This window comes from Mustela nigripes, chromosome 1, assembly GCF_022355385.1.
Source record: "Mustela nigripes isolate SB6536 chromosome 1, MUSNIG.SB6536, whole genome shotgun sequence".
Classification (NCBI taxonomy): Eukaryota; Metazoa; Chordata; class Mammalia; order Carnivora; family Mustelidae; genus Mustela; species Mustela nigripes.
In genome coordinates, this window is record NC_081557.1 from 237,716,079 (window position 1) to 237,743,559 (window position 27,481).

The 27,481-nt window shown below is 39.0% G+C and overlaps 1 protein-coding gene across 3 annotated transcripts in view; it reads right to left on the reverse strand.

Annotated features, from left to right (window-relative positions):
* Positions 1 to 1,744: 1,744 nt before the first annotated feature.
* Positions 1,745 to 27,481, reverse strand: part of ATP8A1 (ATPase phospholipid transporting 8A1) — a 234,470-nt gene continuing 208,733 nt past the window's right edge. For all 3 annotated transcript variants that reach the window (XM_059383312.1, XM_059383321.1, XM_059383304.1), the window contains 4 exons: positions 15,768 to 15,856; positions 14,955 to 15,047; positions 6,792 to 6,883; positions 1,745 to 5,603 (listed from right to left, as the gene is read on the reverse strand). In XM_059383312.1, the coding sequence (XP_059239295.1) occupies positions 5,506 to 5,603; positions 6,792 to 6,883; positions 14,955 to 15,047; positions 15,768 to 15,856 (372 nt within the window). In that variant the 3' untranslated portion in view covers positions 1,745 to 5,505. The remainder of the gene's footprint in view (positions 5,604 to 6,791; positions 6,884 to 14,954; positions 15,048 to 15,767; positions 15,857 to 27,481) is intronic.

A 27,481-nucleotide genomic window follows, 5' to 3' on the forward strand; every position in this document is an offset into this window, starting at 1 on the left:
TTGTGAGAATGCATTTCAAGTGTGCTGCTCCCTTCAGCATTTCAGTAAGATTAGAAACATCTGAAGCCCGGGCGTCAGTAATAAGGGGGAGTGGAGATGAATGTGCAAGTCCTTGGATGTAATCCCCCAGGTAACTCTTCTGTACACCTGGTTCACTGTGGTTTTGCCTGGGAGACCCACACCCAATCAGCATCCCTGGAAAAGACTGTGGGAAAGGATATGGGGCCCCAGACAGCGAGGCACATGCTGCCGCTCGCTCGCAAGGAAAGCCAGCAGCTTCTCAAACTGCTCGCCCAGTGCTGCCTCTCTCTCAACTAATCCCATTCTAGCAGCTTCAGTTGCTTCTCTTTTGCCAAACAATGCTTAGTTTTGACGAGGCCATTAGCCTCATTTCCAAGGTTTCTCGTGCTTTTGGCTCACACGACAATTTTAATATAAATTTTTTTGATTGCTTCCTTCAAATGTTACTGGCTACACTTGTCCACTTTCTCAAGAACTTAAAATTTGGTGGGTTTGGAAAACTTAGGAAAACCATCCGATGGGAAAGGAGGGAGCCAGGAATTAGCTGTTGATTTTCTGGCTGATTTAAATATGTCATGAGGCTTTTCTGATTGAAGAATCAAAATACAGGAATTTCATTTAAAAAAAAAAATTGGGGGGGGGGGAGGCAAATTAATTAACCAAACTAGACTCCAGGAAGGGCTATGTTCTACATCATGGGGGAGGTCAGCAAAATGTTAAAATGCTAGGATATAGCTTCTTAGACTATAATTATAGTGGCTTTGAAGGTTTCATAAAGCAACCTAGTTTCTAAAACCAGCAATTAAAACTGCAACAATTTCTTTATGTAATGGTATAGTTTATTTCATTTTTAACAACGAGAGGACAAAATGTTTAAAATTTGCAGTTGAAAACATGCACATTCACAAAAGGCCAATGACACATAACACTGCAGAGAACTGAATATTACTCAACCTTAATAACTATTTATAAAACACAGTGCATTGAACATCGAGATCAACAAACCTGAGAAAACTATAATCACAGATTCAACACTGTCCACTCATGCAGCTTCACGATTTCGACAGCAGTTTCAGCAGGAATGGAGTTTCATGGAGCTGAAAATACTATTTTATCTTTAACGCAAACTTCAATTTTTTCCATAGTAGCTGCCTTCTGAGGCTGCCTTTTTTTTTTTTTTGAACTTAATAAACTTGAAAATGTGAAAAATGAAGCTTGAAGTAGCTAAACAAACGACAGACAGTATTTACTGCATTTATGGCTTCTAGTCTAGAACCATGAAACACAAAAATATTTATTTTTTAATATTCTGCTCACGTTTTTGCAAGAGCAGATTTACGTATGGAAAGTTGCTGTTCATTCAAAGTAAGCATGTATGAAATCTAGCTCTTTTTCCTACTTACAGGAGATTTATTTGCTGAGAAGTTTTGCGAGCTTTATTAAGAAAAGTTCTTAGAGGCAAGCTAAACAAAAGTTGCAATTAAATTTGTTCAAATTTGTTTGTAAAATAATTTACTTATTTAAAAAAAAAGTGATGCAGAGAGCCAATTAATTTGTCCACCGAATATTAAATTCCAGGTAGGCCATGATAGAATTTTATAAGGCAGAAATAAACATCAAGATTTACAGCAGTAGCCATGCATTGGCCTAGGCCACTTTAAATATTAATTCATGCAAACCATAAACCTATCAGAAACACAGCTGCTTTCATACAGAAAATAAATCAAGGCGAAAAATGGAAAACATTTATTTCCTTTCCTTCAAAGTTTAAGTTACATTCCATTTTAACAGCCACTGAAGGTTAATTAAAATGCAGCAAAGTATAACAGAGTCTCACAAGTGACTTCAGTTATTTTAATGTGAGAAAAATCAGATTATGATCTCTTAGAGAAGGGTTATAGAAATGTTCATCATTAAAAAGCATTTATTAGGCACCGAGCTGCATGGTATTACATGAATTTACAAAAAGAATTCCACAGATCAGGTCCACGTGATGTGAATGGGGTGGGTGTTTTCTCGATAAATTTTATAAATGGTTATTTATAAGATTATATATAGACTTATTTGATAAAATAAGTTTTAGAACCAAGAACTGTCATAGGGAAACTGCACAAAAATATACATTGATGATCATTTAGCATGGTAATAATTAGGACACTGTTACAGATAATTTAAAAACTACAAATGTACAATCTATTACTTTTAGACTAGCATTCATTTCCTGAAAGAACGTTTCAAATGACAAGTTATCAGTGATGTACAATGCACACAATGCAGAACAGGTTATCATGTGAGGTTCATATTTGTCATTTAGAATGCTAAACTGCAAAATTAAAATGTAAAACGTAATAATCAGAATAAGTGATGATTTCTGGAATTCACTTTCCCCCTGAACATTAAGAGGAATTACTGACTCCGTTCAATGACTATATAATTCATGTAAATGAATAATATTATTGAATAAGAGTACACGTTCACCTGACTTGATTAGAAAAAGGTTTTCCATTAACTTTGCAACACTGCTGAATCAGGCTCACGTCAGACACCGAATGGGGTGTAGGAGAGTAGGCAGCACATAGATCATTTTAAATTTGCTACATTCCTGAGAAACACCCTTCTCCTGCTAACAATTTCTGCCAAATAGCATCTTTCTGGGTGTGAGCCACCAGTATATTTTTATATGTATATAGAAAACATTTAGAAAGTTCATGCTCAATATCACTGTGTACAATTCAACATTAAAGAAGCAACTCCCAGCTTTTCAATGTTAAATGAATGAGGATTTTTCTGCTGTAAGTAGTATTTTCTGAATTGTAAACATTGTAAAGCAAGACGGTGTTAGCATTTGCCAAAGTCCCTATAAGGGGCTTTTGAATTGAAGAGTATGTGTCCTTTATTTCAGAAAATACAATTTAAAAGTCACTTCAGCTGTTTTAATCTTGGTAAAACTGTTACATTCCTCCCCCTCTTTGGAAGGTTAAAAATTCAGAGGTTTTCTCTAACACTATAAAATCACTGCGACTGCAAGGGTATGTTTTAAGTTTTACCAAGGAGGTCACTCCCTGCTGCCAGCATCCTCTCTCACCCAAGAAGCAAAGGAATTGACTTAATAATTAAAAAAATAGGACTACGGGACAATAAAGACTTAACTTAGTCATATTTCAGACCACGGTCTCATACATGAATTAACCATGGGTATTCTACTCACGTTGAAGAGCTCCATAGAAACAATCCATGTTTTAAGATAAATATAAAACTTTTTATTATTATTATTATTTTTAAGCCAGAAGATTCTGTTCTATTATAGTCATCATATTTTGGTATTGAAATTTGGGAGAAGGATGCCGCTGATGAGGTAGAGGCCAAGGGAAGCATCTCTTGTCTGTAGCCTCGATAAAGTGTTTCTCCAGAGGGATGGACCTCATTCTTGTGATCTGTGTGGTTTGACCCTGACTATCACCACAGGGAGGCCCAGGAAAGTCGCTCCGAACATCCCTTCAGTAGAAAAGAATCTGTGACTTCTGAGTTTTGAAGATGGTCTTAGACCCTTACACCTGTGGTCTTTCTAGGTGTTTCGATTCGCAATTTTCTTAACCTGAACCCCAGATGGGAACGGTCTAGGAAGTGAACTGTGTCAACTCCTTGCCCCCTTTAGAATTATGTATGTTATAACCTCTCTCCTTTCTAGAAAATGGGGGAGGCACACTTGTAACTAAATAACTAAAAATACAGAGAAGGAAATGACATATCACCTAATTTTAAATCTAGATGAAGAAAAATGGTAAAAAAAATGTGAAAATTTTCAACTTAAGCAGTGACTTGGAAAATCACCTCTCCTTGCAATTCTAGTTGACTTTTCTTTTAAAAAAAGAGTAAGTTCTACCTATTTTGCTGGTAAGTCCACATAAAGGCAAACAGGCTTCTGAATAAAAGGCAAAAAGTTTGCTTCAATCTCTGAAGTGTATCTGAAAACTAGAATTCCTTTTTTTTTTTTTTTTTAAATGAAAGCATCATTTTAAAAAGAGCATAGAAAATTGGTTGTGGTTTTTAAACAGCCCCTTCACCATTGATTGTTGGTAGCAAAACAGGCATTTTTCAGGAGATGACTTGGAAATGCTAAAAAAAATTAAACTGAACATACATTTAAAAACATAGTAACAAAATCTACTTGTAATGAAGAGTGTCTCTGACCATAAAGTTATAGGCTTGAGTAAAATAGCTGTTTTTAAAAGGGGGAATATGTACTCCTTATTTCTCCCAATTAGCAGTGTGTGACTAATTTGGGGGAGCTCTTGACAAGCAAGCTGTGAAGTAATTCTCAGGTTTAAGTACAGGGCGGTTACCAGAACACAGGGTGTGCTATGTACGGCAGTGGGCATCTCTAGCAGGAACTGGTAGAAAGAACCCAAACACAGGACAAAAGCTGAGCCTATGTACATTACAAAAGCCCATGCATTTATCCGACAGTGGTATTCCAAACATCTCCACAGAAGCACTGGGGAGCTCACATAAATATCTAAGCATAGTTTTCTTGAGAGAGAAAACATTAAGATAAAATGACAGCACTCAATCTTCTGCAGAAGCCAGATTTTTAGAAAAATCTAAATGATGAGGACGAGGACCCCCTCATCAGAAATGACAGAGACATACACATGGTTTAAAAATCAGTATCATAATGACAGAGTCCCATAGCCACATGTGCCTTCCAACGTGAACAAGTAAACAAGACAAACAACAAAGAAGCATTTGTAAGGCCAAAGGTGCAACACCACGGGTTTTAGTAGCAAATGCCTTGAAATACTCATTTTTGCAAATCACTCTTATATTTGAAAAGTCAAGCATGCAGATCTTACAGCATAACTGGAGGTAAACTTTCTCTTAAATTTCTGGGCAAATGGCTACTGAATGATAAATACACTTACTGAACGTCTTTGGCAAACATTTCTCGAGACAATTTTTGACACAAACACTTGTTAATGTCTTGTTTAGAAATTTTGCTCAGGAAGGTGAGTCAGTTTCTTAGAGAAGAGTGCTGGTTTTTTTTTTTTTCCCCAGCATATTTGAAATCTAAATCTGGATATCAAGAGTCCCTATAAATTATTACCACTTTAGAGTTTTCTCGTGGTTGGTCACCTTATGGTATAGCCAATAAACCCCATTAGTTAGTTACAGCCCCAGAGTAGCGGCCTAAGAGTACTGACCGAGTCTCAGTTTAAGAAAGCATTCTGGCAAGATACAAGGTAATTTTCAATTTCTGCTTACAAAGACTTAGCAAATACTTTAAAAAATCTGAAAGAGATGGTGTTCCAGTAGAGTTGCACAGTGCTTATGTCTAATATACACGAATCTGACGGTCGATCAACGAGATGAGCTCAGATCCACTTTCGCCTTCCGGGACCAGACTGGAATTGGTCAGCAGGTCCGGTAAGACCGGGAACTCCCCTTTCGAGTCCCAGTAGCCCCCGCCTCGCTGCGCCTGTCCCATCACCACTCCTCAGGTCTCTGCTTTGTGGTATCGTATGCTCGAATCACCTCAGACTGTGACACGATTCCGTTCTCATCTTGTGAGAAAGCATACCCATCTGTAAGTTACAGATAAAACAGAAAGGATCATGGTCAGGTCACTGGAAATCTGTTATTCTGAGTGCAAAGGACTCATTTTCTAACTTAGGGCCCCTCTATGGCCCTCCTGCCTTCAAAAGCAGGCATGAAGACACTTGTTTTTATGTCTGGAAATGATGCCGATTCAACGGCACCACGAAGAGTGCGCTGACCGCAGGCTGTCAGCTGACATTCTCTGAACTCTGCCCCCCATGAATGAGCAGGTGTTCTCAACAACCCCCCACCCCCGCCGCATCTCAAATCTAAGCCATCCACTTTTTGCTTCCTGGCATTTGTGGGGGGGGGGAGGGGGTGTCTAGTCTAGCAGGCACATATACTTCCATCCAGACCAGAGGCATGAGACGGAATAATAAAAGTGAGAAGGAGGCAGAGATAAACACCCTCACTGCCAGTACTGGAAAAGTCTTTATCCTTGGGACAACACTGTCCTTGGCTCTCTGCGTCTACAGATAAATTCCTTCATGCCCCAGCATGGCTGGGGACAAGCAATGACCCCCACAGGGGTCACATCTTTAGAAAAGCCCTCTTGAAGCATAAAAGGCAAAAGCATTAAACACGAGTATATATAAATGAAAATAAATTACATGTGGAAACAACATGAAACAAAAGATATATTACGAACACAAATACATTTACTACAGGGCTTTATATATTATATTCTTTTTTAGATCCTTGAAATGTTAAGAGGGCCTGATACCTAATAATTTCTTACAACTCGAAATATTCATAAATATTTTTGAAGGGGGGGAAATATATGTTTCACAGTGCTGTCCGAAAACTGAAAAAAACCCTTGCAAAGTTATTCAAGTCAAAAAAATAACAATACAGAGGGAGCTTTTAAGAGTTAAGATTTATTTCACTAGCTCTTTTTAAGATTTAAGGAAGCAAGGGGCATGTGGAAATATTATTTCTTCGAGTGAAAGCAGCAAGATTTGAAAATGCTTTGTCTTGTCTGCTGTAAGTGAGATGGCTGTGGTCAAAGGTTTCTCTGAACACCAGTTATTTATGTAATGGGTCAAAAAGAAGCAAAACGGGTAAAAGGTATTAAGTTTAAATAGTTAAATATTCCTGCAGTCAAAATGCAGCTCTCGTAAATGCTAGGCAGAACGGCAGAGAATTTATTTATGAATCCGAACTCAGATACTTACGGAGCAGGTTTTGTTGTAATGATTCTGACCGGTACAAGTTCACATGGTTCTTCTTAAAGACGTTCTTGAGTAGTTGTGCCCTTTCCGTGAGGCTGCCGAGCAGGTGCAAATGTGTGAAATGAATTATCAACTCGGCAGAGACCCCACCGTGCCCACAGGACCACCAGAGTGAGTTCGACTTAAACAAAAGATTGCTTGAGAAGTCTGGAGTCTAGGGTTTCTTTTTACCCCACTTTCTCAGAGGGCAAATGAGATTTAAAGTAGTTAGATGCTCTCAAGGCCAGTTTTTCCCATAGCTAAGGAGAGTTTTGTTCCCAATAATCCAGCCCAAAGATTTCCCCACCCACCCCCAGTTATCTTGAAGTCAAATGGGGATACAGACCCTGTACAATATGGTTAACAGGAAATACAAAGTCGGCCGTCAGGGTTATTAACTTCTAAAATCCTGGTTGACTTACTGAGTGCAGTCTAAGCATAGTATTTTTGGAATCACAGAAATTATTACCATAGATCTTCGTCCTACTTTGCACATATTTTTGTGTAAAATAATAACTTTTTAGCTATGTAAAGAAATCCTCAAAATTACACAAAAAAGAAATTTCATAGACTTTTTCACTAGAAAAGTTCCATTACCACTCCAATATGGTATGAAATGTGTTCCTTAATGTTATTAAAAAAAAAAAAAGAAAGAAACCAAAACCCTATTTCCAGAAAATACTAGGTAAAATGATATGGAAAAATATTTATTTTTCAATAGATATTTAGAATACTCTCCACAGAAACAAATCCATGTAATTAATTATGTAACTTCTAAAAGCACACTGCAAGAAATAATGCATCTGTTTTTTTCCACTGCACGTAGAATGATGTCTCCCACAGTAGGAAGCCAATTATTTGTCAAATAAATGAATTCAAGCAGTAATTGTGAAATGCACTTTAAACATCACCAGTCCTCCCAATCATGCCATTTCTCTAGTGGTTGATTTCTAGAACTTTGCTTTGATATCAAAGAACATAATAAGCATAAAGAGCTACTAAGTAACCCACATGTGTTACAGCAAATGTTTATGCAATTTTGTTTTAATCACTGGAATGGACTCAGTTGAAAAATTTCCTTCTTGTGTTTTTCCCACTATAAAAGTTTTAGTTAAATTGTTCTAAGTTATGTCAGTTCTGTATTTTGCCAAATTTTTTGAAATCCTGAAATGGAACCATTTTTATCATATACAAGTAATAAAAATAAAAGGATCCTCTGCAGAAGGAACTCGGAATTACACAAACATTCAGGCTTTTGCTGAAGTAAAATATTTAGAAATGTTGACATTTCTACTTATCTTCGACACATATTTTTTAAAGTCTAGGGATGTTAACGGGTGTTTAGTAGACATAGTTCATTGTCACTGAGAATTAGCTATGTTAAGGCAACAAAGCTAATTAATCTAAAACTCCAGTGGTTTTGCAAATAGTCGTAAACCTTGTTTTTGCCAGTGAAATAAACAGATACGGGGAGTGAGAAGGGACCATTTTTAGAGACGCTTTTCTTGCTCTATTCCTAAAATGATCTAACATTGCAGACCTGGGGACCCCAAGGAACTCTAAAATCTGTAACTGCTTTGAGGAAATCGGCAGCTTTAGCAGCAGGTGGTCTGATTTTGTTAGCAGAGCATTGGGATGGGGTGCTGGGAAGTCTCTGGTGTGTACGATGGAAATGACCACAGACATCTAGAGGATGGCAATGTATCATTATGTAGCTTCTTCTTCCCCAGATACATTTTCCAGGTTTCAGGCTGGCCTTGCTACATGCATAATACTTTAATATTATAGCATTCAATGTTAAGAAGGGAGACGTGAGACTTTTATCTTTCATATTATGAAACTTACATGTATAAGATAATGCAGGTCTGTTTTGTAATGGTTCATATGAGGCTATCCTTTTATTCAGCTGTAACATCTAGGTCATGTCTAGTGTTCAAAAAAAAAAAAGCAATAAGAAAGCTTCTTTCTTGGAAAAGGAGCGCAGTACTGGGGACAGAGAAAGGGCTTTGGAGTCTTAACTCTAATTCTGAGTCTGTTACTTATGAGCTGGGTCGCCTCAGGCAAACCTTTCTTGGTCCTCTCACATCCACAGGAGAAGGAAAACCCCTAACCACCCCCACCCTTCCCCTGCCAATGGTGGGATTCAGGGAATTGTATGGCTTCTACCATAGTGACTGACACTTAGGAAGGAAGCACTCAATGAATGCTAGTCCTTCCTGTCTTTACCCCTCCCCCAGCTCGCAAGGAATTGATCATATAAAAAAATCAACGAGAACAGAGATCATCCCCAAACAGGAGATAACTTTGTGAGGATTCTTTCTGATACCTTGGCTTAGAGTCAACATCAGCTCCACACAAGATGTCTTTTGCTGCGTATGAGTTTTAATTTCCAATGCCCCCACTCCATTCCCTGGTATGAAAACTACTAGGTTTCTGTTGTTTTTTCCCTTGAGCTATGCTGAACCTCTTGCTTTAGTGTTCATAGGGCAGAGTCCCTCCTATGAAATAGAAATGCCATTCACAGGAGGGTGCTTAATAAATAATAAGTGATGGTGATTGTATTTCTCTAGCCTTATCCTACCTTTTGGGAACTGCTCATCATTTCAGAATTACATAGTTCTAGGTCCTTGATATTTATAGGTACTGCTGTTACTCTCAAGTCACATTACATAGTATATTGGGAACATGTTAACCTTAATAGACATGTTAGAAGTTCAGTTTTTCTTGAATAGCTTAACACTGGGACAAGAAGGAAAAGACTTTAAAGAACCTTCTCATTAAAACCCCACCATAATCACGACTCTTAGTCAGTAGTGTTAATTTTGTGTGGACTTTCATTTACATACCAAGCTGTGCAAGGTCTAAATTTGTTCAATGCAGTAATGAAAGTACCACCTAAATACTGTTACCTTATTTCCAAGCCCACTAAAATGTTTCAACTTAGATATTTTGGTAACAGTAAGGTATTGTAATGTTTTAAAATAATTATTTAATAATTAAATTAATAATTTAAAATAATTAATTTTAATGTTTTAAAATAATAATTCTATTTAGAAATAATAAGTATAGGTAAAAACCCATTTACTGTCCTAGAACATATTGTCTAAAGGCATTTTCAGTTATTTTTGAAGAGTGGTAAATTTGCAATTGTTTTGGTGTTGGGTTGGCAAGCTATTCTGGTGGAGTCATTAAAATAGATCTCCAGAAAGTAAGGGTAAAGTTCTATTTAGTAATGGCTGCTGAAGTTTTGCTGGCATATGTCTACAGTGATATATAAAAAATCATGACTCTCTTCCTATTTGCCTATCTGTAAAATGCAGTGTTTCCCAAACGCATGAAAGACATCCAGAGGTAATTGTCTTGTCTCCCATGAGCCCAGTGTCTACAGTTCCTTATTTTAAAGCATTAGGTTTTTGAATTCACTTTTGTTTTTGCTATTGTTTTGTTTTAGAAAAGGTAAGATATTATAATTTATAGATGTAATGCCCTCCCAATGAGATCCAAGAGGACTATATTCCAAAAAATTTGTATTTCTGCTATGAAGTATATGTTTACATTATAGAAAATATAAACACTATGAATGCCTTTATATTTATAGAACAAATGGTTTAGGTTTTTTCCCCAGCAAATGTTTGCTATAAACCTATGGGAAAAAAAAATTGAATTTCATAAGTTTTTTTTTTTTTTTTCATTTTGAAATTGTAAATGCTATGCTCCCTAGTATTGGAGCCTATCCACAAAAACAGGGTTTCATACTATATGAGGTGTTTTCTTTTCTTTTTTTTTAATTTAAATTCAATTAGCCAACATACAGTACCTCATTAGTTTTAGATGTGGTTTTCAACAATTCATCAGTTGCCTATACACCCAGTGCTGTGATGTGATGAGCACTGGGTGTTATATCAGTTGTTTTCTTAGCCAAAAATAGTAAGCCATCGCTACACAAAGATCAGAAGTAAGGCTTGCATTTATTGTCCCAATATTTAGACTTAAACTGATTTCTATCATAACCCAAGGTTCAAAAAGAAAATATACTGTACTTAGGTGACGAAATACATTCCCCCCTCCCCCAATTTCAGTGTAAAATTGGAATAAATGTATCGAATTCACTGGATAATATGGTGAGTGATATACTATTTCTAAGACTTTTAACCAAAATGTTGCAGTTTTGCACATCACTAAACATGAGAAATAAATGGTTGTAAATGCTAGTCTGGACACAGTGCTTACAAGTCCGAATTTCTCTGACACAGTGCTCAGAGGAGATTGAAAAAAATGGGGGACGATCAATTTACAAGACTGCATTGTTCTATGATGAAGTAAACCAGGGTTACTCTGGACATGGCTCATTTGGGAAGTGTAACCTATATAATTCTATGCTCTTGTGTATTGTATTTTTATTTAACTATCCATGGGTCAGTCACCTCTTTACCACCCACTATTCAGCCATCCTTTCAGCCACTCATTCATTCATCCATTCATTCATTCCTCAGTTCATTCTCTGGGCCCTTCAATCACTCATTTGACAAATATTTATCAAGTGCTACTGTGTTCCTGGGTCTGTGCTAGGTGTTGGGTTGCAGGTAAGACTAAAAAGGAGGCCTCTCCTTCAAGGCGCTCACATCTAGTATGATGTGTTTGTTTATAAACACACCATAATACAATGCAGTAAGTATAATTATAGAAACATAAAGAGCTCAGATAGCAGAATGGGAATTAATGTTATCTCAGAAAAGGTAAGGTGATGCACCTGAGTTGAGGTGGAATTGGACTGCCCCATCTATGGGGGGGGGGGATATCAGCTTCTTGACAAGGGAACAGCATGTGCAAAGACTGGGAGGCAGAAAATAACATGGTATTTTGGAACTAAAATAAGTCTGATATCACTTGACTACACAGAAATCACAATTACTTCCTCTTTGAAAATATAGATAAGATTAGCTACCTTTTTTGAAATTTTACATCAATCTCATTCTCCAAGTCTCCTAAAATAATCCTGGAAGTGGGGTGCCTGGCTGGCTCAACTGGTAGAGCATGCGACTCTTGATCTTCTTGGGGTTGTGAGTTCGAGCCCCATGCTGGGTATAGAGATTACTTAAAAATAAAGTCTTGAAGGAAAACAATCCTGGCAGTAAAACCAATCTGACAATAAAACCAATCTGACAATTCCCAACTGCTCTAGGATGTCACTGTTTCGCATGAAGGCTTTTCCAATGAGTTGCTGTTTTTCTTCCCTCCCCCTCCGGCCATCATCCAGCAGGAAGGCACTGTGGTCACCATCCTTCTGGTTGTGGATGGGCAGCAACAGCAACACGGGGTAAGTGTTATACCACGGGTTTCCATCTGTGGCCTTAAGCTAAGAGCTAACGCATTTCTGAGTTCTCGAGAAAAGCTGTACAGCTATTTTAGGCAAATAAGGCAACAGCAGGAAATTTGTCTGATGCACTTGCTATGGAAAAGCTGGTCATTTATGGTGGAATCCACTATATTCCTTTCAGGCTCTCTCTCTCTATCTTTTTAAGTAATCTCTATACCCAACATGGAATTCGAACTCACAACCTGGAGATCAAGAGCTGCATGTTCTACCTACTGAGACAATCAGGGGCCACTCTCATTCAATCATTCATTTATTGTTATTTTTTAAAATATTACTGTATCTATTTTTTTTAAATTAACATCTACTGTATTATTTGTTTCAAGGGTACAGGTCTATGATTCATCAGTCTTACACAATTCACAGCACTCCCCATAGCACATACCCTCCCCAATGTCCATCACCCAGTCACCCCACACTTCCCACCCCACTCCGCTCCAGCAATCCTCAGCTTGTTTCCTGCAATTAAGGGTCTCTTATGATTAGTCCCCCTCTCTGGTTTCGTCTTGTTTCGTTTATCTCTCCATTCCCCTATGATTCTCTGTCTCGTTTCTCAAATTCCTCAGATAAGTGAGATCATATGATACCTGTCTTTCTCTGATTGACTTACTTCGTTTAGCATCATACCCTCTAGTTCCATCCAAGTCATTGCAAATGGCAAGATTTCATTTTTTGATGGCTGCATAATATTCCATTGTGTGTGTGTGTGTGTGTGTGTGTGTGTGTCCCACATCTTCTTTATCCAACCATCTGTTGATGGACATCTAGGCTCTTTCCATAGTTTGGCTATTGTGGACATTGCTGCTATAAACATTGGGCTGCACGTGCCCTTTCAGATCACTACGTTTGTATCTTTAGGGTAAATACCCAGTAGTGCGATTGCTGGTCATAGGGTAGCTCTATTTTCAACTTTTTGAGGACCCTCCATACTGTTTTCCAGAGTGTTTGTTCATTTACTTTTTAAAGACTTATTTATTTTAGAGCTAGGAGTGAGCGTAGGGGGAGGGGACTCCCCCCTAAGCAGGGAGCCCTGATGCTGGGCTTAATTCCATGACCTTGAGATCATGACCTGAGCCAAAATCAAGAGTGAGATGCTTAATTAACTGAGCCACCCAGGTGCCTGACTTTTTTTTTTTTTTTTTTTAAATTGGTGGGGAATACCTTCATCACAGAATTATTGAATCTTTAGGACCAAGAGGTCACTACACCACAACCTCAGTGTGGGTTTAGGAATCACTGAAGTCACCTATAATATACGAAAAACCAGGAGAACCAAACATCACATGTGGGGCGTAAGTAAGGTTTATGAACATACTTACAAATATAAGGAATTGACTTCTAAGGGTATTAATAGTAATAGTAATAGTTCTTTCCCTAATAGTTGTCAGTAAATAGTTTTATTCACAAGTTTGTAAGCTAGAAACCTAGCACATCCTTTTTATAGCTAGAGTGAAAGAGAGAAAAATTGACTGAGGGACACTTGGGCCAGACAATGGACCTGGCGTAGACGTTTCGGTGAAGGGACAGAGATGAGGGGAAGGTAGAGGGAGAAGAATTCTCATAACTTTGAAAGCAGGTGTTATCATTTCCATCCTACACACAGGGGCACCGACAGACAGTGGTTAAGAACTCTGTCAGGCTGGTGGAGGCTGTTTTTGCTGCTGTCTCCAAGGGGCTCCGGAAGGTGCTCTGTGACTTCTGACTGAGAACTTACTCTAAGTCCCAGTTTATTCAACTGGAATGAATGGGGTGACTAACTCGCACAGGACTGTTTCTGGGAGTCCCATGCAACAGCGTAGATGGCGGGATACGTGCATCACCTACATGTAGTGAGCGCTCGATGCACAGTGGGCTCTGCCCTTTACGGGAGGGGCGCGGACTGGTGTGTGAGTGACCGGTGCCCCCCGGCCTCAGGCAACTGAGGAAGGCTGGAAGCCAAGGTCTCAGCTTGAGTTCCTGGTCTGAGACTCACTGAACTGTGTCAGACCGAGTAACAATAGCAAATCGTGATGACAGTGACAGATACGGGAGCAAAGCATTTCCTCTGGTGTAGACAAAACCTGAGCTCATGGTAGTGTGACTGAAACTGGTATTATCTTCCCAACTGTGTTCTGTCATAGACTGTGTTCAAACACTTTTAATTTCTTTCCCACAATGCTTTGTGAATGTGGTCAGTTTGATTAGGTTTCTGACCCTGCTTTTATTGGGGGGAGGGTGGTAGTGAGCTAGGGACTTGGAAGACGTAATTCACCTCATAGGTGACACATGCCCAGGTCAGCTCCGAATACGTGCTAAGTGTTACTGTTGTGCACGGGGCTCTAGATCAAGCTCTGATTTTCACTGTTATTTTATTACGGCTACTGTTTCAAGCTGAAAGACTTTTTTCCTCTTTCATTTGAATAATACAATAATATTTGTGACAACCATTTATTTAAAGCTCATTAAGAACAAGACACCAAGATACCAGCTTTATGGATTATATCTTATTTAATTCTAAAAACTAGCCATGAGAGGTATTATTATCCCCATTTTATAGATAAGAACACCGAGCCTCAAGAGCACTGAGCGACTGGGCTAAGGTCAGTAGCTTCGTGAATGACAGATTGGATTTGAATCCACAACTCTCTGATTCTAGAATAGGTCATCGACCCTGCCAGCTCCATGTTAAGTGATAAACATTTAAGTTTTAGCCCTTATTTCTAACCCTAGTAAAACACAGAGTTCACTTGGGAAAGAACAAAAAAGTATTTTACCTTTTTCCCAGCACAACTGCCCCTGGGTCTTGGGACTTCGCTTCCAGCTCCTGAACTTCATCTACTAACGTTTTAAAAGCAGTCCTCCTGATCCTGGGGGGAGGGGTGGGGGGATTCGCACGGAAATCTTTGTGTGAAGACATGACACTTTACAAAATCGGGTTGTTATCGTGCTGCTAGGTACAATAGTAACCAGAGAATGGGCAATCATTTTTCAATAGAATTCACAAAATTACAGTAATTTTGAGCACTACATAATTATAGAAACAAGTCTTAAAAGGCATGCTTTAGTTTTACAATATTAAAACTCTCATAGTTGTTAAATAAGCATCATGTAATTAACCTTAATGATATCTTTTTTTTTTTGTGGGAAGAGGTAACATTTCAAAACTGACAATCTTTGAGAAGAATTTGTAAAGTTTTAGTTTCTTTCATGCTATAGTGCATATAGGCTCTGAAACAGGCAGGCAAAAACCTTTATCCCCCGCCCCCTCAACTCTTGTTCATCAATAAAACAAATACTTGTTTTGAGATAAAATTTTCTTCTATCTTGAATGGAATTTTGAAGCTGATTTCTAAGAATGTACTCTCTAATATTAATTGAAACTACTTGCTTTCCTTCTCATTGTCTTTAGACTAATTTCCTAAATCCTCAATCACTCATTTCTTCTTTATTTACATATGCAGAATTAATTAACATTAGTAATTCCTACTTGGTAAACTGTACATTCTCGACCTGATGTTACAACTGGAGAAGTCTGAGGAGTAACATGCATCTGTATTTTGATGTATATAACTGAGTACTATACTTACACCTTGTACACCACATCAAGAAGCAAAGATGCCACCGGGATAAACAACAGGCCCATCCAGAAGACGCCAGAACTAAACAACATGGCAGCCTGAGTAAATGATCAGAAACAACACTGCTTTAATAACCAAGACATACATCATTCATGTTCAGTTTTTATATGATTTTAAGTAAAATAATTAAAACTCACTCTGCAAGAGGATATACAATGACTTTAAATCCAACCTTGTGCACAATTTGGAATTAAAAGCCAAATGTGTTAAAACGTGTCTTTACTACATTTATTTCCCACGCCCCCCACCCCTTAAGCAGCTAATACAGCAAGGTTTTATCATGTGCCAAATCTTTTCATACTTTCATGTGAGATTTTTATTACTGTGGTCAGTTCACGGAGTAATAAACATTGACCTTCTCTTACAATTTAGAATATCAAAATCAAGATTTTGGAGCAAGTTTCAAATATACTCTGGCTTCCATTCTCTTATAAAATGTAAAATAAATCCTAGCTGTAGACTAAATTTACTATTCCTGGCAAAAAAAATTAACTTAACTTTTGTTAAATATAACATTATATTAAAAAATCATCCACATAAAACATGATACAGTATAATCAAATTAAGATATCTATGATATTAGGCAGAATGATCTTAATTTTTGTTCAAGAATTTACATAACTTGTATCGGTATGTCCTGTTACTGCAAAAGTCAAACCAAGTATGCAGTGCGTAAAACCCAAATAACAGTATATTAAAAATAATTCTATTCATTCATTTGTATTAAATACTAAATCACTATATCAGAATCTTTTAGGTTGTAAAGAAAATGATTCTATGGTTAAAAAATTAATAAATCTATTAGCTGTTTGCAATTAGAACAAAAATCCCTCTGTATGTAATTAGATCCACAGAGTTTAAAAGGAATATGTCATATAATAAAACCAAAAGAAATATCTTGTTTCTCTTTGAGGCTATTTGTTTATCAGAATAAATTTGCAGTGCCTGTTTAAGTGTATAAATGTATTGGTATAACTCCATTAGAAAGCAGCCAACTAATGCAAACACCATTTACACTCTGCTTAAATTCATAAGCATTTTTTTTTTAAACGAGGTATGGTTCAGGAATTAAAGATGGCCTAGAGTTTAATTCTTACAGGCAAATACACAGTTACATGTTACAGTCCTAATCAATCAATCCTTATCTAATACAAAGATTATTAATCTTGAGATTACCTATTCATTTTGACTTTCAACTGAGGACCAGAAACTCGCTTAATTTTTTTTTTTTTTTTCATTAACATGGGCTCATCGACAAAGGCGGCTAGCTCAAGGATGCTATGGTCTTATTTCCCCCCATATAGGATTAAAGAACTCTGAAGTATGTTTAAAGTAAAAACATACTACTACAAAAGAATTTCAGAAAATAAATGTGGCCACGTGGATTCAGTGAAATAGCACCTATATTCTAGACACCACCAAGGTGAAAAATATTCACATAAAAGTCACTTTATTTTATAAGCAAAACATGATCTTCAACATGTTTGCTGACATCTTCAATAGTGAAAACCAACAATTACAATGTAATAGGAAATGTCTATCAAATCACTGGGTTTTGTTTAGATTGAAGGAAGCTTTTTAGTGAGGTAACAACTGCAAACACACACACACACACACACCCCATCAAAAAAAAAAACAACAAAAAACCCCAAAAACCCATACCAAAAAAACCCCACAAAAAAACCAGACCACATTTCTTTTTCCTTCTGGGGGGGGGGGGCAGATAAGATTTTAAGTCCCACAACTGAAAATGCCTCCTTTGCTTGGCGTAATTTTAATCTATTTTAATTTAGGGGCAAAAGAAGAAAGATTTACGCTTGCCTTTGCCACCTTGTATTAGATGTCGCTGGTGGAAAAGGCAAACGTGGTGTGGAGACTCTGGGCTGCTAATTCTGACCATTGTAATGTTAACTATGAATGGGGAACAACGGGCGCCCACTATTCAGTCCACCAGCCTTTGGCTTTACAAATGAACAACATGAATTGAGGGGAAAAAAGTTTTTCTGCATCATATCTGAAAGCCTGTCAGATTTTTTTTTCTTTTGCAGAGTTAATCCAAACCTAAAAGATTTAAAGCCGACATTCGCATTAAAGACAGAGTCTCTTTGTATTTTTTGGAAGAAGAGGGGGGAGAAAAAAAATAAAATCCCACAGAGGTATTTCCTTCCTTTCTGTACAAGAAAGCTCCCCCTCCGTCTGGAGAGACCATTTTTGTCTCTAACTTTTCACATCTCGCCACTCGCAGGCAGGTCAGCTGGGGGGAAAAGCGCCTGATCCCTGCAGACAATGCGGGTAACAGGAGCAGCCTGTTCCGGGCCGGGCTCCCTCCGAGAGCGGTTTGTAAATTGCTCCGAACGTGGGAGACTGGTGGGCCCTGCCAAGTGGCCCCCACGGCCCCCTCCTCGAGGCCCTGTGAAACCAAATGGAATCTGCCACAAAAGTGGCTCCCAGGGGACTTGAGTCGCCGCAGAGCCGGAAGGTGGAGGGCACAGGCCTGCGTGGGGAACAAGAAGCGCTTGTCTCCGCGCAGCAGCGCCGGCTCGCCATCCTGCCGTCGGGCCCGCCTGACCACGCGGGCTTCCAAAGTGAACTCACGCGGGTTGCGGAGGAAAGAGGAGGCACGGTTGGGAAACTTCCGTGTGAACTCGAAGAGCAGGCACATTGGAGAAAACACCAGCGTCTCTGCATTTGAGGCAGGCCAAGCGGCTTGACTGGCTAAGAGGGGCTTCCCTTCTGAACCACGGGAGGCGGTCCCCTCGCACCTAGTTCCCACCCGGGGGAGAAACACTTCCTCCCCATCAGGGCCCCCAAGTTCAGTCTTGTAGGAGAGGGACTTTAAATGTGCTACCTGTCTACCCAGCTTAGGATCCAGGTTCTTTCCTCTACCCTGCCTTTTCAACATTAAATGTCAGACTGGTGGACTATGACTCTTACTCCTCAGACTACCTCCTTGGACCCTGGTTGGAGCAGGACTGATCATAAACAGACCTGAGTAGTCCTGGCACTGCTCTCTCTTCCCAGCTCTCACACTCCTCTGGGGACAGGACGTAACTCTGCTTCCTCAGCTGGAAAGTAGACGAGGACTTAAACCTCATGCTGTTTGTAGAGGAGCTCCTTTTACTACGGACAGTGATTGATAACCTTTCCCTTCTTCACTTAGTTTTCAAATTTCTTCAAATACCTAGATATTTCTTTCTAGTGGTCTTCTCTATTAGCTTCAAGGAAGGACATGTTTGTCACAGTATCAAAATTCAGTGTAAGTCAGCTTGTAAATGTCACAATGTATGTTCATCTCAAGACTGAAACTGACCAAGGTAAGGGACCACTAGTAAGTTGCCATTCATCTATATTTGTTAATTTAGGAACTGGAGACAAATTATCTTTTTCATAAAAATTATTAGACTGTCGGGGCATAATAATTTAGGAAGGGAAAATTATTCAGAAAACAGTGCTGTAAATCTTGCTTAGTTGTTTTGCAGAGGGGAGGGAGGACAGCAAGATAAATTAATATAAATTCCAGGGAGGTGAAGAGTTCATGTCAATAATAACAAAAAAACCAAGGAGTGATTATTAAGTGTCTAGATAAGGCTTTATAAAAGAGCCTTTTAAGCTTAAGAACAGTAAAACAAAAACAAAAGTTGTAAGAAGAAATGTTTTAAAGAACGGATTCATAAAAATGTCTAAGTTCCCCATGTTCTAAAAGAACATAACTAGAAAGTAAATGATAAACAAGAAACTGGAGAATGAATGACTGCCACAAATATATGAAATTCTGCATTCATACTGGATTATAAAAATAGACCATTTATCTTCATAAGAACAGCTAAGATCCCAATAAATAGGCAGAAGACTAGAGAAGGTATTCACAAAAGCAGCAGCAAGTAATCAATACATGGGAAAGTGTTGCGCCTCTGTGTAGTCATAGAAACACTACAGATTAGATCAGATTGAAACAATTCACTATCACAGCTGGTGTGGGAGAAACAGCTCTTTGTGATAATTTATATTCCTACTGGCGAGATACTCGCCTTTGGGGAAAGTATTTGGCAATGTGCTTCAAAGATATAAACATTCATTCCTGTTAATTTGATAATTTAATTTCTGGAACTATGTGTTGAAATTTGGGACAGCTTTTGCATATAGGTTAGTATCCCATGAAACAGTTCTGTGGTTACTAGTCCTAAGAGCACAAGCCCCCAAAAGCATGTTATGGCCCAAGGCTTAGTAAAGGTATAAAGAAACCACAGCAGCACCCCCTTAAGAGTCACATGGCAAACTAGCATATTTGAGGCTTTGAGAAATTGCTGTAAAGAACCCTACTGAACAGTTATTTACTTATTTACAAATTGTTTTATTTAAGTAATCTCTACATCAAACCATCGAACAGACGACCCTGAGATCAAGAATCATAAGCTCTTCCAACTGAGCCAACCAGGCACCCCTGAAACGTTTTTTATTTTACTTACTTACTTAATAAATTTATTTATTTATTTGAGAGAGAGAGTCAGAGAGAGCTCGAGAGGGGAGCAGGTCAGAGCAAGAAGCTGACTCGCCACAGAGCCGGAAGCCTGATGTGGGACTTGATCCTGGGACTCTGGGACCATGGCCTGAGCTGAAGGCAGTTGCTTAACCAACTGAGCCACTCAGGTACCCTTGAACAGTTTTTTAAATCAAGGTTTCCAAGTGTGTTTATCCACATGAAATGCTTTTGTCACATTCTGCTTACTAACACATCCCCTGGAACTAATTCTGGGGAATGCAAATATTAAATGTGGGTTCTTTTAAATAGGAAAACATCAGTGAAAATGAACAGGACACCATGCAGCTGGTTACAGAGATGTACATCCATATTAGGGTTTATTATCCAAGCTGTTCAAGATGCTGTTCACAGACTATAATTATTAGAAAACGGATTGTCTTAAAGAGCCCTAAATAAAGGGAAAGGTAAAATATCCCAGCGGTCTGTCAGGAGGCTTCTGTTAGCATGTGAACACACTTCCTGGGAAGGTTGGTGGTTTCTATTATCTCTACGGGGATCAATCACAATCTTTTAGCAGTTCTGGGATGCACAACCTATTCCACGGCTTCCTACTATCCTGAGGGTGCAGTACAAAATCCTTAATAGGATTTTAAGACCTTACCTACTTGACTTCTGTTTGCTTCCCAGGAGCCATCTCTTAAGCCAGCCCTCATCTCTAGCTACACATGTGTGTTTCAGTTCTTGGAAAGTGCCCATGCACACTCTTGTCCTTGGGCCCTTCCATCTCTGACCCCCTGTTTAATTCTCCCATTGGATGGAACCTTCTTCCTTAGACTTGGGTGAGCTGACCTTACTCTGGGCTTCCATTTTGATGGCACCTAGCCCCCATTTTCTAGTTGCTTGTCTGTCTTCCTGTTAGACCATACTCTCTAGAAGACGAAGAAATGTATCCTGAGTTCTCACAACCAAAGTGCTTAACCACCAAGCAGGTGCTCAGAAAAAGGGCTGTTTACTAAATAATTCTTACAACCCAGTGTTGGGAGAGATCGAAAGTCAGACACACCAGAGCCTTGGGACTCTGCTCCTGAAATGCGGTGGTGACACTTGGCTTGGTTTTCTTGTGTTCTGGCATGGAGTTATCCCGGGAGCAGTTATAACTACGTGTTTATGTGATCTGGGGAGGTGGGAGACAAGGTTGATCCAGCTCCTTAATCATCCTTTTTCAACATAGGTTGTCTTTTCTGTTAAAAAAGTAGAGGAACAGAGGCACTTGGCTGTCTCAGTCAGTAGAACGTATGACTCTTGACCTTGGGGTTGTGGGTTTTGAGCTCCATGTTGGGTATAGAGATTACTTAAAAATAAAATCTTAAAGCAAACAAAGCTAAGCATGATGCATTAAAAATGAGGTATGTTAAACTATCTCCTCCCCCATCTGAACCAACAGAAATATTTCAGTGAATCAGGGAAAGTATGATACCTGGAAATGACATATTTTGGTGGGGGATGTTGGGAAAGGATACAGAATGGGCAGGAAGAGAAGGAAGGTCTCCCACCAACATTGAAGGCTTTTATTAGATACATGAATACTTTGCAATGCCACTAAAAAAGAAGACTATATCATCTCAGTCTTCCCCATCTCAACAAATACAAACTTCATCCTTCCAGCTGCTCTGGCCAAAAGGCTGACGAGGCTTCCCCCCTTTCCTCCCAAACATCCAATCTTTCACAAACCCAATCTGCTCTACTTAATAACACAATCCACGTCGATGTTCAGAGTAGCATCATTCACAACAGCTAAAAGGTGGAAATATCAATAAACAAATGGAGACATTTAATAGATAAATCTATAGACTACATGCAATGGGGTATCAGCCTAAAAAAATCTGGACGCATGCTACAACAGATGAATCCTGCTAAATGAAACAAGCTAAACGAAGTAAGTAAGACACAAAAGGACATACCGTCTTTGATTCCATGTATCTGCAGTGCCTAGGATAGGCAAATTCAGAGACCAAAGGTAGAACAGTGATTGCGGGGCCGGAGTTGGGGGGCAGTGTTGGGGGAGGAAGGAACAGGGAGTAACGAATGCATATGGAGTTTCGGTTTGGGATGATGGAAAAGTTCTGGACATGGGTGGTGGTCAAGGTTGCAGCACACTGAGTGTACTTAGAATGTCACCAAACTGTAGACTTAAAAGTGTTTAAAAGGATCTGGCAAATTATGTACATATGTGTTTATCAGATAAAACATGTTTAAAAAATTACAAGTATTCCAAGAACAAAAATCCTCTTCCCCCGCAAACCCAGACTCTACCCACTGCACAGCCCTTCCACCCTGGTCTAACTTCCCACCATGTCTTCTCATCTCTGCTCAAGGTCACCTTTCTTTCTTTTTTTTTTTAAATTAAAGATTTTATTTATTTATTTGACAGACAGAGATCACAAGTAGGCAGAGAGGCAGGCAGAGAGAGAGGAGGAAGCAGGCTCCCTGCTGAGCAGAGAGCCCAATGCAGGGCTCGATCCCAGGACCCTGGGACCATGACCTGAGCTGAAGGCAGAGGCTTTCACCCACTAACCCACCTGAGCAACCCACTGAGCCACAGGCGCTCCTCAAGGTCACCTTTCCAGGGATGCCTTCCATGACCACGCCACTTAAAAGTAACACCCACTCCCATATTAGATCTTTCTATGCTCTTCCCTATGCGACAGCTCTTACTACCATGGCCCTTACTACCATCTGGTGGGCCACAGAACAGATTTAGATTTTTGTCCCCCTCCATATATTATATGGAAAATATAAGCACCTGTGGCCAGCAGTTTTCTCTTTTGTTCACTGCCATATCCCCAGCAACTAGAATAGTCCTTTGACACATAATTGTTGAAAGAATAAATAATTTAATCCAAGTTAAGGGTACAAATGGAGAGTTAAGAAAAAAAACTGGACTAGTGTGTTAACAGTGATTACCTTTGGAAAGGGGGGTAGTGCTACTTCTCTCCTTTTCCCTCTATTTTCCAAAGTGAACTTAATGACTCTAAGCTACTCCCACAAATCAGAATTATGAATTTCACTTTATAAAGCAGGAATATCATCAATTTTCACTGATATGAGAAACATTCAAGAGAGTTATAATAAAGCCACTATTTTCAACCAGACCCTCACCTCTCTTTCCACATTTAGGATTATCTTCCTAGGCTCAGTTACAGTCAAGCAGAGAAGATGTATTTTCTTTTTCTTTTTCCCCAAATGGTTCTTTAATTGGGAAGAAGGGACAATTCAATAGTGATTGTTCCCTTCAGGAACATGGTATGTTTATTTATTCAATTTTTTTTTTTTTAAATTTCTCTCATTTGTCTCATTTTCTAGCTTTCTTCTCACTACCTCTATATGTAACTGGCTAAAGTCTCTCTTGTTGCTGTGAATGGGACCTTACATTTTCTTTGTGTTGAAGGGCTTATTTTTGAAGATTGAGGGCTTTCCCAAGGGAGTTAACAAGTTTTGGGGAAAAGAAAAAGTCCAAACATGTATTATATATAGCTTATATATCCCATTATGAGCTTTTTTTTGGATTTGGTCAGTAGGGTGTCAGACCCAAGAGTGTAATTGTGCTTTCTGGCCACAGTACCTTTGAAATATCTTGGTAGAGCAACCCTCCCTGCCTATGCGAGGATCCTTATATCACATGACCTCCCACTTCTTTTTTTTAAAACCATTCACCAAGTTATGAGCTCACATAACACCTCGTGCTGCCTCCTCTGTCTCTGTCTATAAGCCTTCTGGTGTCCCCTGGAAGCATCTTCTTCATGAAATCATTTTCATTAAAAAAAAAAAAAATCAGTGCTCAACTTCAGGTTTTTAGGTACTGTTTCTTTTCATACAAATTTTCTGGGTCTTTCCTTCAGTGACTACCCAAGATGGAAGTAAAAACTTCCCTCCGATAAAACCCAACGACAGAGGAATGCACATGCCAAGTTCTACATTCTGAGATGTTTATCCCTGAGAAAGGTCTCGGATGTCTTACTTTCACTGAAAAAAATTCTCGCAATTTTTCGACTTTCATATATTCATGTCAAAATTGAAAATGTTTTTCATCTCTGACTAACTTATTATTAGCATTGATTTATCATGTCCTCTGACCCAAATGTTTATTCTATGGTCTCAGGTACTTTCTAGAATACTATGTATTCCTTAATGAAAAGTGATCCACCATGGCTTAAAGTAATGATGTTAATGACGTTAGAGTAGATTTCTTTGCTTAACTTTTCAGTTCTAGCTCCAACCTTTCCCTTCCATGGCCACCCCAAACTCCTTCTTTGCTTGAGCTGTTTTCTACTTGGAGAATCCTTCCTGCACTTGCCTTCTTGGACAGCATGAGGAACGGCAGTACCAAGGAACTATCTAAACTCTAGCCTGGGGTTTGAGGGTCCTGTCCTCTACTAGCCCCTGGGCATCCTGATCACAATAATTAGCATCCTTCATTATAATTACCTTTGATCTGTTTTTTTAATCCATACAACACAACCTCCTCAGGACGACTCTCTATTTTTCACCTTATGAACCACAAACATTCAGGATAGGTCTTGATACCTAGGCACTCTGTAAATCTCGGTTGTAGTGAGCTGCCTGGGCTGTTCTACAGGATGAATTATTAGTTTCCCCATAAAAACAGACAGGGCAGAACACCCAGAAAATAACTAAGAAAAAGAGTGTTTCGAATAAACTCCAGCTATGTTTGCAATTATTCCCAGAAGCTCTTGATTACTCAGAGACAAAGAAAAACCTTGGCTTGGCCTACTCCAAATAAACAAACAAAAAATGTAGAAAAGATGCAAATTGTTCCAAAGCCTAGAAAAAAAATAGGCAAATGGGGTAGCAGCTCCTAGCCTTTATGTGCTTTTTGCCCCCCATGGACATTTCTGGATGGTGGGGATGCGCAGAAGCAGAAGTGATCACTTTGAGGGACTCGGAACCGATGTTCAATCTAGCTGTCCCTGCCAGGAGAAGTCTTTGTACCTCCACCCTCTGGCAAAGGGAGGAATGAGACAAGATTAAGAAAAATATTCAGAGGAAAGGGACAGAGAGGGAGTGAGCTGGGACCGGAAGCGGTGAGTTAACTTTTTTTTAAAAAAGAAAGTTGAATTTTACTACATACCAATATATACTGAGAACTGAACATGCAAAATCATCTTTTCTAAAAGGGAGCCCAGAGTACCAGGATATGTGTGGCTCTGAAACTCTATTTTCGAGGGATCTAGTTCCCAGAATAGTGAAACTAATTAAGAACAGAACTTGTTTTAATTTAATCTTCCTTATTGTGCTTTTTTAAAAAAGTTAAAAGTAGAAAAATGGGGGCAGAAGTAGTAAGCAGATACTCTTTTTATTATAAGAAATGTAATTTTAAAATGTTACGATGTTCTTGGATAAGTTGTATAAGTTGGGGAACACCATCTTAACCTGTTTACTTCTTCTATCATTCCTGCAGGATTTTTTTTTTTAGAATTTTGTGAATGCTCTTTACATCAAAAACCATCTCAGAAAGCAACAATTGTTGGATTACTAGTAATTCAATCTCTGAGATATGCTGACCTATATCTCAGAGTGTAGAAAGTTACTTTTAAAATTTTGAAATTTATTTTCCGGCTTTACTGAGATACAATTGACACATCACATTATGTAGTGTAAGGTATACATGTTGATTTGATATGTTTACAAACTGTAAAATGAGTACCACCAGAGCATCAGTTAATGCCTCCATCCTGTCACATAATAAACATCTCTTTTCGGAAGTCATTTTTAAAACACTCAAAAAATCAAAAAGCACTTTGCTATAAGAAAGACCTATAAAGGCTGTTAAATGGCTTATGCTGAAAAATGACTTTCATGGCAAAAACTTCTAGTTGTTCCCTACTATATTCCTCCTCCCCTTCTTAGATGCAAACACTTGATTTTTGGCTGGACACTTGGTCTGCTAGCTCAGACTATATTCCTCCATCTGTCTTGTTGCAGCTGTATGTGGCCATATTACTAGCTCTTGGCCAATGAGATCTAAGTGGAAATGTGGTGGGCCATGTCTAGGAGAAAGCATCAAAGAGAAAGGGTTAACCTTTCTTCCTCCTTTTGTTATTGGCTGGAATGTTGGTAAAATGGCTAGCGTGGAAGCAGCCATTTTGGATTATGAGGTCAGCAGAGCAGTAAAGAGCAAGAACCTGGTTCTTGAGGACTGTGCAGGTGCCACACCAGCCTTTGACTGTCTGCCATCACCAATGTCTTTTACTTGAGAGAGAAACAAATTGCTATCATTTCGTCTACAACTATTTGATGTTTTTTTTTTAAGCATCAGAAAATATGCCAAAAAAATCACTTGGTTCAGATGATATGTGCTGGGGAGCCTGAGTGATAACATGAAACAAAGCAGCTTTGGACCACTCACTGACAATATCTTTATCTTAGTCTAACAGGGAATGCAAGAATTGTGTTCAATTATGAGCTTTACTGAAGCAGATCACACCGTGACATCTGAGGTTTCCTTTATGAGCCTTTCTGAGGGAATCCCTGGCACGTAACTCAGAAACAAGCTGCGCTGGTCTTCTGAGCAAGAATGCTGAGCTTGTGGAGATGATCTGCCCTCTGCCCATCTCATTGACTCCCCATAGCACTTTCTCCCACCCTCTCTGCTCCAGGATTCCTGCCTTGGAGCACAGGCACCTGCTGGTCTCTCAGTCCTGAAATGCTCTTCTTCAAACATGCATCACTTTGAGTCTTAGCTTAATCATTCCTTCTTCAAAAAGACCTTCCCGGAGTAGCATTCTTGTCCTGCCACATAGCAGAGCACCCTGTTTTCTTCCTATCACTTTGTGAGATGATTATTAGTCTTTCATCCTTTAGTTATCTGTTACCTGATTTAGTGATTGTTTCTCCATCCCGTTCCCTGGTCCCCTCACCCCACCTGCTGATGCGGATCTGGCCTCATGAACCCATTACTTAGACATGGTGTCTGGCACCATTAAGCAGTCAACCCATGTTTATGGAATGAATGAATACAAGAATGAATGGTCTCGAGAGAACAGGCAAAGCTCTGTTCTACTAACAGCAGGCTCTGTTCAATTTCCTAGGGCTTGCCCATGGTCGTGGCATTTTGGGTCCACCATATCATCTCTTGTGTTGATGTCACCAACATCCCATCATT